The 20,554-nt window shown below is 39.9% G+C and overlaps 1 protein-coding gene across 1 annotated transcript; it reads left to right on the forward strand.

Annotated features, from left to right (window-relative positions):
- The first annotated feature begins 56 nt into the window (after positions 1–56).
- On the forward strand, positions 57–20,001 carry LOC140466864 (angiopoietin-related protein 5-like). The gene is made up of 7 exons (XM_072562606.1): positions 57–330; positions 3,158–3,245; positions 7,611–7,659; positions 15,974–16,065; positions 17,255–17,372; positions 18,299–18,484; positions 19,206–20,001. The coding sequence occupies exons 2-7, from the start codon at positions 3,162–3,164 to the stop codon at positions 19,502–19,504; spliced, it is 828 nt and encodes a 275-aa protein (XP_072418707.1). The 5' UTR covers positions 57–330; positions 3,158–3,161; the 3' UTR covers positions 19,505–20,001.
- The last annotated feature ends 553 nt before the right edge of the window (positions 20,002–20,554 follow it).

Raw genomic sequence — 20,554 nt, forward strand, 5'->3', positions numbered from 1 at the left:
GGAGTGCTCCACCATTCAGTGCAGTAGGTAGGACTCGGGATTTGATTGATGTCCCTCCGCTGCGCTCAGTTGGTTTGAAATCACAATGTTCCTTTCATTGAGATTTTAAAGGCTGGGCATAGATGTACCAAGAGCGATTGTATCAGTTTCCAGCTTCACGATGATTAGAGAGACAATTGTATTCTCCTGTGATGGGTAGGAGCCTCTCATTCTTCTACAAGTGTTAATTTCAACAGACTGGAGTCTCCCAATTCTATGCTTGAGTGAAGCTGGAGATGATGCAAAACAAATAAATTATCTTCTGGTTTGAGCTTTCTCTTCAAGCCAAGCGTGAGTGAAAAAATTTCTGATTATATTCTTGGGAGTCTGCAACAACACTGAATCCACGATATATTTTGTAAATTATTAGAGTTTGTAGTGCTTCAACTTATTTTGTTGTTCTCAGTATATCTTATACACCCATTTAATTGTATGGATTGAAATGGAATTGAAAGGTCAAATAAACACCAAGCTATGTTAATGTTCATTGTTTTCAATGCAGAAAATAAACATTGTCTATTTTCATAACTATAGTAGTGACCTTTGTGGACTTTAGATTAAATGTTCAATTAGTAATTTCTGTATCACTTAAGAATGAGAAAGTGTTATATTACTTTGAGAGGGATATGCTAATGACCAAGTCACCAGGATATAGAACCCATGACTAGCAGCTATTGCGCAGACTATTTTACAGCATAGGGCTGCAAATATAATTTCAGAATAATACTTGATGCATCTTTACAGTGAGTCTGCTAAGCATCTTGTATTATATCTTCCAATAGACTAAAGGAATTTCCATTCTATTCGGCTTGGTGTAAGTTTGGATTTAACAAAAATAAAACTGCAACTTGTTCTGTTTGAAATGCTTTTGGAAGATTATAGACAGAGACAGTCAGCATTTCAAGTGAAATTTAAACATGAAATCAAATAATTAGGGTTCATCAAGAGTCAAATTAACAGATAAGCAACCCATACAAAGATCACATCAGATGTTGCTGCAGAAGAATGAACATACTAGTAAATTGAGCTTAGCCCCTATCTTTCTTTTGCTTCCTTTATTTGATTTTATCCAAATTCTGCTTAAAATATTAAGCATATACATGCCATAATCTCGCGATACAGACTTGTACCGGTTGCTTACAAGTTATCCAAGACCACAGCAAAAACTTATTTTCTCAAATCTATTGTGTCAAGACTATTAAACTGGTGTTTTGGATTTGGAAAGCTTAAAAGTATTATTGTGGTTGATTATGGATAAATTAAAAACTAAAGTAAACAATGTATGGCCCAACCTAGAAAGCAAGCTCCTCTGACCTCAGGAGAGAAAATGCCAGTCTATTTGTAATCTTTTAATTCTAAGCTTTAAACTATAGGGCTAATATAAAATGAAACCAAGTTTAAATGCATTATCAGTGATGTTGCTGACAGTCTCTTGGTTTACAATTTGTTGGATTATATTGACTGATGCATAATCAGATTTGATTTTCTTGAAGTAAATGAGCACTTTAAATAGTAACAATTCTAAATTGGTAGGTTTATGTTTGGGTGAATAGATGAAGCTCCTGAAAAATATTGATTCCCTATTCATTTAACTAATCCCATTTTTACGAAGGAACTTGGTCAGCTGGAGCATATATTGAGTTGCATGCTAGTTCTCCGTAATCTTGTCGAAGAAGTATGTGCGAAGCTTGCAGAACCTTAACTCCAGAGAGAGTTGCTGATAATTGAAAAATGTCAAAAATGGTGCCGAAGTATTTTTGTAACAGTCAGAAATTCTCTCCAAGTCCAACATTTTAAAACTTCTCTGGCAGCTCATTTATATGTGACATGGAAACTTTGTGTGGAACCTGATTATCTCATGGGGCTCTTAGATTAATTAATTTTAGGTTAAAATATCCATTTCTAGGACTGAGTGCGAGAAGGCTATTAACATTTTTAACTGAGACTATAGTTACAAGAGTGATTAAAGAGCAGTCAACACAGTGGTAGATCTCGTTTCACAAATAGACTGAAATTTTAAAGGATATGGTTGAGTTGATTAGTTCTTGTGGTGCAGTGATAGTCTCCCTAGCTCTGGGCAAGGAGATCTGGGTTCAAGTCCTACTTGCTGTAGAGATGTATCACAACATCCCTGAACAGGTTGAGTAAAAGTATCTATAATCGAGTCAGTTAACTAGTAGCTTTAATTTAGTAGATTTTAACGATTTTTTGAAAAATAAATTACAAAAGCAGAAAGGAATGGGTTTGGACTTCTTGTAATTAGTAGCTAATTAAATGAACCTACGAATGCAACAAGTAGTTAAAAAAAAGAGTGACATATACTCTAAGAATTGACTTACAAGGAAATTAGTTTTAGTGAAATTTATTGTAGCACAGAAATCAAACTTCTACCCTGACTACATTTAAACTTTCTTCATAGCAAAACAGCTGGCAACACGTTTTCTTTTGTTCTGTTGAGAAATTCTTCCCTCTCTCTGTATTACTCAAGGCTAGCTTCCCATTCTGTCTAGGTACCAATAAGTTTGCAAAGGTCATCCAGAAACGACATAGCTTTATAATATTACAACCACCTGTGAGAACATAAAAGACCTCACTTTAAAATGTTCAGCCAAATTGCTGGAGCTCTGACATTCTTTCAGTACTGCACTGAAACACCAACCACAATTATAAGCTCCTATCTCTGGAATAGGAATTGAATGTAAAATCTTCTGTTTCAGAAAACATTATGCTGCCATTGAGTTAAGTCTCTATCTTGGAGCAGACATAATGTTCTCTGTAACAATGCAACTAAATAGCCTTTGAAGAGTCAGTTTCCCATTACCAAACTACTTTTGGACATAGTAGAAGTTACATTTTAAGCTTTGAGACAGATCTCCATTACTCTTAGAAAGTAAGGAAGTTAATTCAGTTGATCCTGGCCAAAGAAGGAAATAAATTTTTAAACTTTGAAGAAAACCACTAGGAATTTTGTTTCTCTAATACCATTTTGCATGCTTGTATGCTTCTATTCAGAAATGGTGTGCTTAGCTTTGAACTAACAAAGCATTTTTGAAGTGGTGCTCAAATACTTTGCTCTATCTGACAACTAATTATGTTTTCTTATTGTGTGTCAACAAAGAACAATGTACCTGTTGATGCAGCCAGAAGCCATCTTCCTAAACATTGCAATATTCCTGAGTCCTTACTTCCAATCAGTTTACTCCAGGGTAAGAATTCCAAGTGTTCTGGCAGTTTATTGCACTCATTCATTTGAAGTATTGTTCTTTTTTAGGTAAGTGAATACTCTATTTAAATAACATCAAACTGATAAAAGTTAGAATAGTTTATTGGTAGATCAGTGATTTTTAAACCAAATAATTTGATAAAATTTGGAAGAAAATTGGAGTATTAGTGAAACTATGGAATAGAGTTACTAAATGTGGGTAATATATTTAGATAGAGTAAATATTACAGTCAGATTAATTATATAGTTGCTTTGTAGTGACAATATGATTTCACCTTTCCTTTTTACTAATCTGATCTTTAAGAACTTTGCAAAGATAGGTCAAATATTGGAATTGGCTTCTTGTGTGCATTAACGCAAGCACTGAGGGATGGGGTAGGATATCAGAAAAATGTAAAGCAATGTCCAAGATAATTTACAGGGCTACAGAGAAGGTCTGGAAAATGGCACTAACAAGGTAGCTGTTTTGGGAGCTAGTGCAGACGTGATGGGTCGATAACCTCTTCCACTGCAAAATTCTGATTCTATTTTTAAAAAGTCTGTTACAGAATGGCACAGCATCTGCTTGATGGCTACTGAACTGAATATTGTTATGGACTAGGCCAGCCCACACAAAACATTCTTAAGCAGGCAGACCAGACCATAACTTTGCAATTTGTTTCACTAAATATACAGTGAAAATTACCCGGAGTAAGTTAGTGAGGTTGACTACCCGTTTTTAAAACTGACAAAAATTTATTCACAAAATTACACAATGAAACACAAAGAACAGAATAAAGAATTCCTACACAACTCAGTCTATCCAAACTAGACTTAATTATGCTGTTCCAAATATACACAACAGTCCCAATAAGCAAACCCCCCTAAAACACAGTAAAAAAAAAGCAACAGATACATAAAGGTTGAAGGAGAGAGAGAGAGTTTGTTTCCATACAGCTAACTTGTTTTGGCCCAAACTGAACTGCTCAGCTAGAGCTGACCACTCCCCTTTCATTATACAGGTCACTTCTAAAATATGAGCACTTTTAGCTGAGGTTTCATCTTTTTACATGTAAACACAAAAGCCTCTTAATACCCTTTAATCTCTGTACCAAACAAGCCTAATTAGCACCAAAAACAGTTTATGATCCCTCTCAAAAAAATCAAGGACACAGTATCCTTGAGAAAAGGAATATCTTTTAGAAAAAAGGGACCAGCTTTGTGACACCTTCCCTCTCTAAAAAAAACTGAACCATCAATATCAAAAGATGGCTTAATTTTTAAAACCCTTCAAAAACCCAGTTAGTAGGTCACACATATACTCTGTACTAACTGTAAACAAACTAAAATGCACAACCACATGCAAATTCAGGCTGTGGCATACTCACCACCAAACTCTCCTGTATCTCATTTGATCCTCGATAACCCATCGGTAATCACATTTTCGCGACCTGCCACATGCACAATTGTCAAATTGAATGGCTGCAACAACAGTCTGGCATTTCTGTCCTTAAATTTTTCCACAAATGTCAATGGGTTATGATCAGTGTATTCGATTGTCTCAGATGCATTGTTTGTAATATAAACACTGAAATGTTATATTGCCAACACCAAATTTAAATTTCTCTCTCAACCATTGAGTATTTCTGTTGATGAATGTTCAACTTCCGAGAGAAATACTTGATGGGTCTTTCTATTCCTTTGTCATCCTCCTGCAGGAGCACCGCACCAACACCCACATCACTCTCATCGATAACCACCTTGAAAGCTTCATGTAATCCAGGGTGGTTAATACTGGGGCAGTGGTTAACACAGTTTTTAGGATGTCAAATATCTTTTAACAGTTTGCTGTCCACTGAAACTTCTTGCCATTTTGTAACAATATGATAAGTGGAGCAGCCACACTGCTAAAGTTCAGCACAAACTTTTGGTAAAATCCACTCAATCCCAGGAACCATAGTATTGCCTTTTTCATTGACGATGTGAAAAATTCCCCAATTAGTTTTGTTTTTGCAATATGTGGGGCCATTTGTCCATGTCTAATAACATGGCCCAGGAAGGTGACTTGGGCTTTGGCAAATTCACTTTTAGCTAGGTTTATCACCAAGCCTGCATTCCAAAGTTTGATTAGATTAGATGATTAGATTCCCTACAGTGTGGAAACAGGCCCTTTGGCCCAACAAGTCCACACCGACCCTCCGAAGAGCAACCCACCCAGACCCATTCCTCTACATTCACCCCCTGACTAATTCACCTAATACTACGGGCAATTTAGAATGGCCAATTCACCTAACCTGCACATCTTTGGACTGTGGGAGGAAACCAGAGCACCCGGAGGAAACCCATGCAGACACAGGGAGAAACGTGCAAACTCCACACAGACAGTTGCCCAAGGCAGGAATTGAAGCTGGCTTCCTGGCGCTGTGGGGCAGCAATGCTAACCACTGTTTAGAACAAATAAAATCCCCATAAATAATATAAAATTAAGTATGTATTAAAAGTCTCATCTGCATTTAAAGCTTCTTTACCTATGGAACATTCCCAATTTTCATTTCAGAAGACACAAAAGCAACAAAAGGATAAATTCAGTCAGAGTTTGCAGAATTCTGCTGGGTGTACACTTAAATATGATTCATGAAACCTTTGCCAACATAAAGTAAAGTAAATGCAAGCCCTTAATATGGATATGACTGCAGTCTTTTGGACAGAGACAAAAAAGAAACTGCAGATGATGGAATCCAAGGTAGACACGCAGGAGGCTGGAAGAACACAGCAAGCCAGGCAGCATCAGGAGGTGGAGAAGTCAGTGTCCAGTGAGAAGAGCGTGAATGTCTCTATTCAGCAGTTTTCTATGTGTCTATGTAATCCTCAGGTTAAACCACCAGCAGAGAGCAACCCTATGGTCCAGTAGGACTCCGGCAACTTTACCTTGGCCTATGATACAATGATCAAGTCCTGGGCTAGTGATCATATTAGAGAGTAAGGGAAACAAAAAAGATGACCAGAAAAGTTTATTATCTTTTAAAGCTTGAACTAATAATGATGAGCAGCAACTTGAATGTTTCACAAAGTCCAATGGTTAAAAACTTGGAGTCCTATTTAATGAACTGAATGAAAATCCAGCTCTTAAATTTCACAGACACAGCCATTCCATACCAATGCCACATCATTAGAGTGCTGTATGAGCATGTGATGCCATCTGTAGCCAGTTAGGTAAATAGGTGCCAACAATCTCTTTCTCTGACCAGGTCTACAGGGCTTACTTGATTTAAATTGTCAGAGGAAAATCACTGGGTAATCTGATGAGAAGAAGCTCTTATCTTCAACAAGATGTAGTTTACTGCAAGATAGCAATTAGATACAGGTTACCTTAGTGGGATAAGCATTGGGAAAGACTGTTGGGAAACATAGCACAACAGGTCTGTCCTCTTCAATATCCTGAAGTGTTTTCTGTATTTTCCTCACTTAAGTCAGTATGTTATAATCAGATTTGGTGAAGTTTAGTGCACCCTTAAATAACTTTTTCAGAACCTTATACAACAGAGAGATGTAGGAAGGCAATTTGCTTCAACATTGTGAGTTAAGTAGCATCACAGTAATTGCTTGTGCTTTAATCAGATTTGTACCTTCACACAAGAGTCACCTAAGCATTTTTCAGTTACTTTGCCTGAGCACTAATGTCAGCATGCTAAGGCCTAGAAAGCGTCTCACATGGACGATCATACATGGGGAACCGTGGGTTCTGAAAATGTCAGCACCTAGAGTACTTTCTTCTTGTGTAATCTTCCCTTTCAGGTTCTCCAAGTTTTTTTTGCTCCTCCTATGCTGTCAACAACACCCAAGTGGTAGAGCCAAAACTCAGTCCTAAATATCCTTGCTTCAAAACTCTCCATTGACAGTTGTTGCACTAATGTTCAAGTAAAGAATATAATCAAATTCCCTTCAAACCCATATTAATTGAAGGATCAATGCATTTCCCTTCAAAATTAAGACCTATTTTGATATTTCATGGTTGAGTACTGTGCATCTATTGTAAGTGTCCGATTAAAGTTCTGTCACAAAGGGCGGCAACATTGCTTCTGCATGAAATTAGCTAGAAAATAAATAACAGCCAAATCCTGGAAGAACAAAACAGGCAATGTTACTATCCAAAAAAGACAGTTTAAACATTTTAGCTTTGGACATTTTCTCTGAACACACACAACAATGTGCCTACTTAATGTTTTATCCTATTCTGTTGTAGTTCAGCTAATCTGATTATGAGAAACATGCAGATTACCTAAATACTGCAATGTTAGTTTTCAATACAGTAGGATAAACACTTGTGTCTATGTCAGACTTCTTTTTAAACAATTTCATTTTCTTTTAGGAACATCAAACTCCAAAAGATTGCAAAAGTGATGAATGCAAGGTGGAAGGTATTTAAGCAAAATTTCTCATACTGAAAACTCATTTGTTTTAGAGATAGTTAAAAACACATTATATAAACAAAATCTTAATCTTCCTGATCTCTACAGGTTTTGTTTAAAGAAATTTTTGCAGTTAAAAGCAGAAGAAACAAATTATCATCTAGCTACCTACCTGCTCAGAACTTTTTCTAACAATATTTCTTTGCTTTTCTGGTTAATAAATCTATACATAAAAACAAAGAGAGCAATAAACTATAATAACAGGTTTCATTACCAATTTTTATTGGTAAGTTCTCACGTATGTGGACTTACAGTAAAAATACATGATTAACAGCTGTGTGCCATATCTCAATTGCTTTAACATCTTACACTTTTTAAGCTCAGACTGTGTTTCTTTGCATTTTACACTCTCTGACCTTGGAACAATTCGATAGAAAGCTGAACGGAAAATGGCCATGAGTATTTTTCTCATAAATTTCCACAGGGAGAATGGTATTGCTTCAGACTTTGTTACATTTGTTGGAGAGTCCTTGTGGAAGTCCTTCCTGTTTCTGATTGAAAGACTGAATGTCTCAGTAATTGTGTTCAGTCAACGTTTCTTTTTTGTGTTGTGGCCAAAATGAGCATCATGATTTTGGATGGTGAGTAGAATACAGGAGATTGTAAAGAAATTCCTCCTAATTAATGATAGAAAAATTATTAGTATTTAATTATAATGCTCATAAATCTTATCTCTTATTATGTTTTTAGAAAATAATGACATAGAAGGAAGCCATTCATCCCATTGTCAAAAGAGAGCTTTCCAACTTAATCCACTTCTTGGTCAGTGAGACGATAGGTTATAGCACTTCAAGTGCATATCCAACATTTAAAAAATGTCACTACCATTCTTTCATGCAGTGACTTCCAGTCACCCATACCATCTGGATGAAAATGGTCTCAACTGCCTTTAAAGGGAAAGTGAGGACTGCAGATGCTAGAGATCAGAGCTGAAAATGTGTTGCTGGAAAGGCACAGCAGGTCAGGCAGCAGCCAAGGGGCAGGAGAATCGACGTTTCGGGCATGAGCCCTTCTTCAGGAATGAGGAAAGTGCGCCCAGCAGGCTAAGATAAAAGGTAGGGAGGAGGGACTTGGGGGAGGAGCGTTGGAAATGTGATAGGTGGAAGGAGGTCAAGGTGACGGTGATAGGCCGGAGTGGGGGTGGGGGCGGAGAGGTCAGGAAGAAGATTGCAGGTTAGGAAGGCGGTGCTGAGTTCGAGGGATTTGACTGAGACAAGGTGGGGGGAGGGGAAATGAGGAAAATGGAGAAATCCAAGTTCATCCCATGCGGTTGGAGTGTTCCTAGGCGGAAGATGAGGCGCTCTTCCTCCAACCGTCGTGTTGCTATGTCTGGCGATGGAGGAGTCCAAGGACCTGCATGTCCTTGGTGGAGTGGGAGGGGGAGTTGAAGTGTTGAGCCACAGGGTGATTGGGTTGGTTGGTCCGGGTGTCCCAGAGGTGTTCTCTGAAACATTCCGCAAGTAGGCGGCCTGTCTCCCCAATAGAGAGGAGGCCACATCTGGTGAAGCGGATGCAGTAAATGATGTGTGTGGAAGTGCAGGTGAACTTGTGGCGGAAATGGAAGGATCCCTTGGGGCCTTGGAGGGAAGTAAGGGGGGAGGTGTGGGTGCAAGTTTTGCATTTCTTGCGGTTGCAGGGGAAGGTGCCAGGAATGGAAGTTTGGTTAGTGGGGGGTGTGGACCAGACGAGAGAGTCACGGAGGGAGTGGTCTTTTCTGAATGCTGATAGGGGAGGGGAGGGAAATATATCCCTGGTGGTGGGGTCCGTTTGGAGGTGGCGGAAATGACGACGGATGATACGATGTATATCGAAGTTGGTGGGGTGGTAGGTGAGGACCAGTGAGGTTCTGTCCTGGTGGCGATTGGAGGGGCGGGGCTCAAGGGCAGAGGAGTGGGAAGTGGAGGAGATGTGGTGGAGGGCATTGTCGATCACGTCTGGGGGGAAATTGCAGTCTTTGAAGAAGGAGGCCATCTGGGTTGTACGCTATTGGAATTGGTCCTCCCGGGAGCAGATGCGGCAAGGGGGCCATGGACCATGAACCTACCTCCCACCACCAAACCATCATCTCCCAGACCATCCATAACCTCATCACCTCAGGGGATCTCCCATCCACCGCCTCCAACCTCATAGCCCCACAACCCCATAGCCCCACAACCCCGCACCGCCCGTTTCTACCTCCTGCCCAAAATTTACAAACCTGACTGCCTCGGCCAACCCATTGTCTCAGCCTGCTCCAGCCCCACCGAACCCATCTCTGCATACCTCGACACGGTCCTGTCCCCCTTAGTCCAAGAACACCCCACCTACGTTCGGGACACCTCCCACGCCCTCCACCTCCTCCACGATTTTCGCTTCCCTGGTCCCCAACGCCTTATCTTCACCATGGACATCCAGTCCCTGTACACCTCCATCCCCCATCACGAAGGACTCAAAGCCCTCCGCTTCTTCGTTTCCCGCCGTATAACCAGTACCCTTCCACTGACACCCTCCTTCGATTGACTGAACTGGTCCTCACTCTGAACAACTTCTCTTTCCAATCCTCCCACTTCCTCCAAATCAAAGGAGTAGCCATGGGCACCCGCATGGGCCCCAGCTATGCCTGCCTCTTCGTCGGATATGTGGAACAGTCCATCTTCCGCAGCTACACTGGCACCACATCCCCACCTTTTCCTCTGCTACATCGATGACTGTATCGGCGCTGCCTCATGCTCCCACAAGAAGGTTGAACAGTTCATCCACTTTACAAACACCTTCCACCGCTACCTTAAATTCACCTGGACCGTCTCAGACTCCTCCGTTCCCTTCCTAGACCTTTCCATTTCTATCTTGGGCGACCGAATCAACACGGACATTTACTATAAACCGACCGACTCCCACAGCTTCCTAGACTACACCTCCTCCCACCCAGCCCCCTGTAAAAATGCCATCACATATTCCCAATTACTTCGTCTCCGCCGCATCTGCTCCCAGGAGGACCAGTTCCAATACCGTACAACCCAGATGGCCTCCTTCTTCAAAGACTGCAATTTCCCCCCAGACGTGATCGATGATGCCCTCCACTGCATCTCCGCCACTTCCCGCTCCTCTGGCCTTGAGCCCCCACCCTCCAATCGCCACCAGGACAGAACCACACTGGTTCTCACCTACCACCCCACCAACCTCCATATACATCGTATCATCCGTCGTCATTTCCGCCACCTCCAAACGGACCCCACCAAACGGGCATATATTTCCCTCCCCTCCCCTATCAGCATTCAGAAAAGACTACTCCCTCCGTGACTCCCTCGTCAGGTTCACACCCCCCACCAACCCAACCTCCACTCCTGGCACCTTCCCCTGCAACCGCAGGAAATGCAAAACTTGCACCCACACCTCCCCCCTTACTTCCCTCCAAGACCCCAAGGGATCCTTCCATATCTGCCACAAATTCACCTGCACCTCCACACACATGATTTACTGCATCCACTTCACCCTATGTGGCCTCCTCTATATTGGGGAGACAGGCCGCCTACTTGCGGAACGTTTCAGAGAACACCTCTGGGACACCCGGACCAACCAACCCAACCACCCCGTGGCTCAACACTTCAACTCCCCCTCCCACTTCACCAAGGACATGCAGGTCCTTGGACTCCTCCATCGCCAGACCATAGCAACAAGACGGTTGGAGGAAGAGCGCCTCATCTTCCTCCAACCACAAGGGATAAAAGATTAGATTAGATTAGATTACTTACAGTGTGGAAACAGGCCCTTCGGCCCAACAAGTCCACACCGACCCGCTGAAGCGCAACCCACCCAGACCCATTCCCCTATATTTACCCCTTCACTTAACACTATGGGCAATTTAGCATGGCCAATTCACCTAACCTGCACATTTTTGGACTGTAGGAGGAAACCAGAGCACCTGGAGGAAACCCACGCAGACATGGGGAGAATGTGCAAACTCCACACAGACAGTCACCTGAGGTGGGAATTGAACCCGCGTCTCTGGCGCTGTGAGGCAGCAGTGATAACCACTGTGCCACCGTGAACTCGGAAATTCTCCAGTTTCCTCATTTCCCCTCCCCCCACCTTGTCTCAGTCAAATCCCTTGAACTCAGCACCACCTTCCTAACCTGCAATCTTCTTCCTGACCTCTCCGCGCCCATCCCCACTCCGGTCTATCACCCTCACCTTGACCTCCTTCCACCTATCACATTTCCAACGCTCCTCTCCCAAGTTCCTCCTCCCTACCTTTTATCTGAGCCTGCTGGACACACTTTCCTCATTCCTGAAGAAGGGCTCATGCCTGAAACGTCGATTCTCCTGCCCCTTGGATGCTGCCTGACCTTCTGCGCCTTTCCAGCAACACATTTTCAACTGCCTTTAACCTTATGTTCTGGTCATTCTTCTCTCTACTGAGGGAAACTGAACTTTCCATCCACTGTATCCAGGCACTTCATCATTTTGTACATCTCAGTTAAATCTCCTTTCAAACCTCCCCTGTTCCAAAGCAAACAAATCCAACTTGTGCAATCTTTTCTCATAGCTAAAATCCTCCCTTCCTAGCAACATCCTCATTAATCTCAAACAAAAACAGAAGTTGCTGGAAAAACTCAGCATTTCTGTCAGCATCTGTGAAGAGAAATTAGAGTTAACATTTCAGATCCCCTGACCCTCCCTCAGAACTGATCGTAGCTAGGAAAATGTCAGTTTATATGCAAAAGGTAGGGTGAGGGGAGGGGGTAAGAAGTAAACAATAGGTGGGGGATAGAGCCGTAGAGATAGAACAGTTGGACCGAGTGGATAATGATGTGGGTAGGAGGACGATTGGCTGTTAATGGAGACTGTTAGTGGCTAAGAGTAGGCAGTGTGTAATGGCAGACTATGTGATAACAAGGCCTGCAGTTGTGTGGTGGAGGGGGCTAGGACATTGGAGAGTTCAGGCCCTAAAATTATTGAACTCGATATTGAGTCTGGAGGGCTGCAGGGTGCCCAAACAGAAAATGAGATGTTGTTCTTGCAGCTTCTGCACAGCTTTGGTGGAACACTGCAGCAAGCCTGAGACAGAGATGTTGGCCAGGGAACAGGGTGGTGTGTTAAAGTGGCAGGCAACTGGAAGCTCAGGGTCTTTTTTGCAGGCAGAGCGTAGATGTTCTACAAAGCGGTCACACGATCTGCACTTAATTTCCCCAATGTAGAAGAGGCCACATTGTGGGCAGCGAATGCACTAGACTAGATTGTGAAAAATGCAGGTAAAGTGCTGCTTCACCTGAAAGGTATGTTTGGACCTTTAGATACTGAAGAGGGAGGAGGTAAATGGGCAGATGTTCCACCTTCAGCGGTTTCAGGGTAAGGTGCCATGGGGCTGTGGGGGGTGTTCAGAGTGCAGGAAGAGTGAACAAAGTAGTCCCGGAGGGAATGGTCCCTGTGGAAGGCACACAAGGGAAGGGAAGGGGAAGGGGGAGGGAATCTCACTGGAGATGGCAGAAATGGCGGCTGGTGATCTTCTGGATGTGGATAAGGGGAGCCCTATTTGCTGTTGAGGTAGGAAAGGGCAGAAGGGTCGGACTCCATTAACCTTTCCTCATTAATCTCCTCTGTACCCTTGCCAGTGCAATCACATCTGTCCTGCATTAGTGACCAGCACTGTATGAAGTAATTTACCTTCAGCTACTAAGTGTTTTATACAGCTCTATCATAACATTTCCATTCTTATATTCTATGCTGTACTAATAAAGTAACTCAATCTTGTCTTATTCTCATCTACCTATCCTTCTCCCTTTTGAGATCTGTAGACATTCACTTCAAAGTTTTTCTACAATTATCAGTATCATGCCATTCATTGTCTGACCTCACACTAACTCTTACTTCCCAAATTGGATTTTCCATTTTCCTACTCACTACTGAAGCAACAGACTGTGTATTTGGATTTTTAAAATGCTTTAAATAAGGTGTCACTTAAAAAGTCACTGTACAAGACAAGTTATATTAGCATGGATAAAGGATTTAAGAAAAAATGGAAATTGGGACAAATTAGTAATTTTAAGGTTGACAAACTATAACTTGCCAAGTACCATAGGAATCAATGTTGTGACAACAACTATTACTAATCTGTGATTTGCATGCAGGAACAAATTCTCATGGAGCAAAGTTTGCTGATGATACCAAGATAAGCCAGAAAGCAATATGTGAGGAGGATGCAAACAGTCTGAATAGAGATATAAAGATAGGTTATGTGAGTGATAGACATTTGGCAAATGGAGTATAATATGTAAAAATGTGATGTTGTCTACTTTAGCTGGAAGAATGCTTGTACACAAATCAAAAAAAAAAGTTAGCTCCCAAGTAAAGCAAGAAATTAACAAGGCAAATGAAATATTGGCCTTTCCTGCAATGAGTACTAGAGTATGAAAGCAAGGAAGTCATGTTACAATGGTTCAGAGCGTTAGTGAAACTACATCTGGTGTATTGTGCACAGTCTGTCTTCTTTCTTAAGGAGAGAATATACTTACATTGGAAACAGATTAGAGATGGTTCACTGGGCTGATTCCTGGGAATGAAAGGGTTATCTTACAAGGAGAGGTTGAACAAGTTGAACCTATACACATTGGAGTTAAGAAGAATGAGTGCTGGTCTTCAAACATAAGATTCTGAAAGGGGTTGACAGGTAAGATGCGAGGAGGCTGTTTCCTCCCATGGTAGAATTGCCAGCTAGAGGGTGGAGTTTCAAAATAAGTGATTACTCATTTTGACAGAGATGAGAAGGAGGATTGTTAGCATTTGGAATGCTCTTCCACATTGAGATGTGGAGGCTGGGTAATTAAATATATTCAATGCTAAGTTGGATAGATTTTTGATCAACAAAGGAGCGAATGGTTATGGCACATGGGATGGAAAATGGAGCTCAGGTTATACTCATATCAGCCATGACCTTATTGAATGGTGGAGCAGGTTCAATGGGCTGAATGGCCAACACCTGTTCCTATTTCTTACATTTAAATCAACTTTTACTACTAACCAGGGATATGTAATAACATCTCTGAATGGGTTGATTCTAAAAATAGATTAACATTTTAAAAACATGTACTACTTGAATGAACTTTAGGGTGGCAGTGGTTACACCTGTGCCTCACAGTACCAGAGATCTGGGTTCAATTACCACCTTGGGCAACTGTCTGTGGAGTTTGCACATTCTCCCTGTGTCTGTTTGGGTTTGCTCCAGTTTCCTCCCACAGTCCAAAGATGTGTAGATGAGGTGAATTGGCTATGCTAAATTGCCCATAGTGTTAGGTGAAGGGGTAAATGTAGGGGAATGGGTCTGTGTGGGTTGCCCTTTGGAGGGTTGGTGTGGACTTGTTGTGCCAAAGGGCCTGTTTTCGCCCTGTAAGTAATCTAAACTGTGAAATGCGTGCAACACCTTTCCTGTTTTTGTAAAATAAATCCATAAACAGTTGAATAGTGATTAGGAAAGCTTATTTTGATACATTGTTGTAATCTTTTATCAAACTATTGGAGTACATTGTATATATGTGAGTACATGTGGGTAACACGATGTAATGCTGGAACATTAACTGGAGAGACAAAGGATTGCTCTGGTGTCAGTGCTGAATTATCTGATCCTAGCTGTTGCCAGTGTAGAACAATGCACCTGAGCACCCTGGCTGGACGGAAAATGTCCCCATCAAATGCAGATAAGACCAGCTGCAATGCACTGTTCTTGGGCAATTCATTCATATAACCTCATTAGGTGAAGAATTGCCAATTGTTGGCAAAAGACAAGAGAGATGATATTTGTGGAATGATGCAAAAGGCACAACATTTAGGGACAGAGGAAAAGAAATTAGAGAATAAAACATTTCACATCTCTACTTTGTTGCTTTTTAAAGATCTGTTTCCCTTGATGCCAGGGCATTTAGGGTTATGGGCCAATTAGCCCCCTGTGCTGGGAAATGGACTTATAATACAAAGGTGGTTGTTTTTGACTGGCACTGCTTCAATGGGTCTTCCTCTGTGCTGTTAACTGCTATGACTATGTTGTAAGTACAAACTCTGCTGAAAACACTGATGTAACATTGCATCTTAAAAAGAAGTTTTTCTTTAAAACTGAAGACTTATCTTGTAATTTATATATGGTGTACAATGACATTTTTCTTTACCATAACTTGTATGGTGCTCGACCATAATCTGTATCAAATTTAGCATAGTAAATTTTCTATTGAAACTATTCTTCACAGACCTGATCACAATAGTTGAACTTTGAAAATCTCCAAATCTTATTTTGAAGGAATTGATTGTACACATATCAAGGAACTAGTTCCCAAAGCTTCAAATGGTGTATATATGATTCAGCCAGTAAGAACATCCAAGCCATTTAAGGTATTTAATAATTGTTATCAATGTGATTTAATTTAGATATTAATGTTTAAGATAGTGATCTGGCAATAGTGATGCATGTCATTGTTTCCTCGTGTATCTGAAAACTGTTCCTTTTTTTTCAGGCTAATTATTTATACAGTTCAAACCAGATTTACCAAAATCAGAACAAAATGCAGATTGACTTGGAATAAAATTGTAAAATGGAAACTATTCACCCTGGATCAACTAGATCATAAATGAGATCATGAATTTGTTTCTATCATTAAAGCTATTTGACAGATAAATTGAAAGCTGTCTACTCACCCTAATGTAAATTAAAATGCTAAGTTTAGAAGGGAAGTAAATTTAATTGACAGACCTCCCAATCATAGAGCTAACACCCACAATGGAGCAGGTTTCCAGATATCTACATTCTGCAGAGTTGTCTGGGATATCAAGTTATACAATTTTTTTTCCTCCAAGTGGAATGGTTTATTTAAAAATGTTGCTTTGATAATGACATGATCTGAAACAAACTGAAAACATTATGTAGGTTTTGTTAATGGCATTGTTGATTTGAAATGTTTTTAGGTGTCAAAGCTAGTTAAACCATAAAAGTCTCTCTTAATTTTGTTTTGTAGCATTAAACATTATATTACAACATAGCATCCTTGCTTTATATTTTACGAATCGCATAAGTCTTATGTCACGGCTATTAAAAGTTATGCAATACAACAATTGAAGTGAATGGCTGTTGTGGTGATTGAAGTGTCTTTACCTCTGAGCAAAGAAACCCAAATTAAAGTCCCACCCACTCTAGAGGCACTTAATAACATTTATGATGAGAAAATATCAAAAACAACTGAAGTAATGAGGTCCTTGGATTTTGTAATAGGACTGTAAGCGGTCATGCCGGTAAAAAGAAACTGTGGTATCTGAAGCGATTATTAATGTTGTTTGTTTTTGATTTAAATACAACAGAAAACTGCTGAGCAACTGATTTTAACACTGCAAATTCTTGTCAAAGTATTCAAAGATATCATACATGTATTTTATCTTAATTATTCATCAATAAGCATTCCGGGCTTATCATCTCATTTATGTCTATGAGTTAATGATGCTTAAATCTGGTTTATATACAGATTCTATTTTGAAGAGACACTGAAGGTAATAAATATTGGAGAATTTATATTGTTGTAATATGTTATAGGTATTTTGTGACATGAAGGATGGAGGTTGGACCATATTCCAGATTAGAAATGGTTTAGATTCCCTGAATTTTCAAAAAGGTTGGGCTGAGTACAAGAAAGGATTTGGACATCCTAGCTGTAAGTATTCTCAACTTCTGGAATAGTTACTACTTCTCAGGTTCACTGTTCTAATGGTCACATGACTGTCTTTCTATTACCTGCTAGCACTTTCAGCTCATCTGAGTTTTGCTACCTATCACCTGATATTTCATTGTCATCCTTGTGTATGGATCTTTCCATGACATTCTCCTTCTCAAATCTCCATAGCTTTTACTAACTGTACAGCCCCTACCAATTCTCATGGGAGGGGAAGGGGTAGATTTTGGTTAAATATTTTATGAACAACAAAGGTCACCAACATAGGGTCTTAAACTGCAACGATCTTGGGAAAGAAGTTGAAGGACATGCAAGGAGTTGCTACCCAAGGGGGATTGAACAACATTTTAGTGAGATGTCACCTACCATCAAACTCAAATACTCATGCCACATGACAAACTTACAAGTTAGAACATGTCCTCCAGCTAAGAGCCTTTTCCAACTCTTGCACCTTATCCTACTCTACACACATAGCTTGTCTTTGCTTCCAGTCCTACATATTTCCAAGAGGAAGACTTATAGGCTACTAATGTACAAGATAAACTTGGTTTTGCACAAATCTTTAAAACATCACAAAATCACTTCTGCACAAGGCAGATGACTTTCTGCACACCACTGTTGATGCAACTATGAAAAAGGTCAAATTAATATAACTGCAACAATAGCCAGATGTGAACCAATTAGAGGTAAGTTTTGCTGATTTTGCAATCATTAGAAATAAAAATCTTATAGGGTCTGAAATAGTTTCACTAGAGACTAGATCAGAAAAAAAACCTCTCATTTCCTTTGCATATCATTTCATAACTCGCAGAACTCCCCATCATTTCTATGAAATGTCAAAAACCCATTATAAAAATGCATTAAAAATGTTTTCTGTGTAACGTTTTGGAGTTTCTTCATTTATAAAGGTGAACATTGGCTGGGATTGGAAAACATTTACTTACTGACTAACCAGGCAAATAAGAAATTTAAACTTCGTGTAGAATTAAAAGACTTTGAAGACAACAGTGCACATGCAGAATATTCTGAATTCTGGATTGACAGTGAAACAGAATTTTACAGACTTCATCTGGGAAATTACTCAGGAAATGCAGGTAGAAACATATTTGCTTTGTCATAGAATATTGTGGATTCATATCCCAGTTTAGAAATTAAGCACTCGATCTATGCTGATACTCCCTTTTACCTCAAAGGCCTATTTGAGGTGCAACCTTGAGCATGAACTATAGCAAATCACATGGTAAAATTCAGAGCTGCAGACCCAGTCATCATTTCCCATCAGTAAACATCAAAATATTTCACCATGATAGCACCATGATTTTCAAGCAACAAGTGACATTACAAGTTCCTAAATGGGTTTTGAAGTGCTATGGGATATCCTGAGGAAATGATGACATTGGCACAAATGTATTAGTTGCAACTATTTGAAAAGGCCAATTCCAGAGTGCTATCTATTCAGTTGAAATATTGGTAATATCATAAAGTTCTTAACTATTCTTTTTATAAGGCATCAATTCTTGGAATGCTGGCTAGCCAAATTTCTTACAAAATTACAAAGGAAAAATATGCTTTATATTTCTACAAGATAAATAATGTAAACTAGTGCACTGTTCTGGAATCAAGTTGGGTTTTTAAGAAGAACCCACAGATTCCAAGTGGTTATGCTTCATTCTTGCTACAAAAACAATTTTAAATATCCAATAATTTTATTTGTTTTAAATGTAATCCTTGTGATAGTCATTATTACACTACAGGAGTGGAGATGTCAATGACTGCATAAAGGTTGACAGCAATATCACTTGTTTTTGGGCTCAGGTGATGCTTTCAGAGGACCAGGACCCCCAGAAGATGACCAAAATGGTCATATGTTCAGTACTTATGACCAGGATAATGATGATTGCAAACCCTGCATCTTTGGTGACACTGCAATTGAAAGTTGCAGTGCTATGTTTGGTAGTGGATGGTGGTTCAGTCAATGTGGAATGGCAGATTTAAATGGGGACTGGCATTCAAAAGATAATAACATTGGCTGGTTGTCTGGAGTACACTGGAAAACTTGGAAAGAGGTACCATATTCATTCAAAGTCAGTCAGTTAAAAGTTCAATCAGTGTAAGTTTGTTATTACAACTAGCGTGACACTAAGATAAACAGTAAACTTACATCTTTCAATATGTCACAACTTTTTATCTAATTCTTGCTACCTAAGCAGATTAAAAACTGTTACAAATAAACATTGTAAACTTACTCATGATTAAAAATGTGCAATTTAACTTATTTTACAATAAATCAAAACACTTGATAAACAAGAGAGGAAATGCTACAATACTCAGCAGGTAGGGCAACATCTATGAAGAAATAAACGTTAATGGTTCAGCTTAGTGGCTTTTCATCAAAAGTTCTGAATATAGGTCATCAACCTGAAACGTTAACTGTGTTTTTACACATCTTATTTGTGTTTTTTTTAATATCTAGTATCTGCAGTGTTTTGCTTTAATGTTTGAATTTTGTTGTATAATCTCACAGATATAACTTAGTGATCAAATAAGAACAATTGTGGCTAACAGTTGCGAACATCAGTACTTTCTCAAAAATAAAAAGATACAGAAATCAGATCATGTCTTCTGGTTTGAATACAAATTATTCTCAACTCTCCTTCATTTGATTTAGATTTGTCAATGATAGCTCCAAGGTGGGTATAAACTGAACCTGTTTTGGTAAAATTATATGACAGATGCAGGAGTGGAAGTGATAATATTTTTTAAGGTACTTTTCTGCTCTTTTTCTTGAGCAACTGCACTTCTATAGTGCTACAGTAAGGGGATGGCAACTATCACCTCATGACATTCAATGGTATGACCAATCAGACATATAATTACTGTGGTTACAAAAGCAAGTCAGGAGATCTGAATTGTGTAGTGAGTAACTCACATCCTGTCTCTCTGAAGTTGTCCATTGGTCTGCCAGGTATAGTGAGGAATGGCCTGGATGAGTGTAGTTCCAACAACACTCAAGAATCCCATTTGATCCAGGAAAAAACAGCTCTCTCAGTTAACACTACAACCACAACATTAAACATCATTCTTTCCATCACCCGACATTGTGACAGCAGTGAGTAGCATCTACATGATGCACTGTAGCAACGCACCAAGGCTCCTTCGACAAC

This window comes from Chiloscyllium punctatum, chromosome 44, assembly GCF_047496795.1.
Source record: "Chiloscyllium punctatum isolate Juve2018m chromosome 44, sChiPun1.3, whole genome shotgun sequence".
Classification (NCBI taxonomy): Eukaryota; Metazoa; Chordata; class Chondrichthyes; order Orectolobiformes; family Hemiscylliidae; genus Chiloscyllium; species Chiloscyllium punctatum.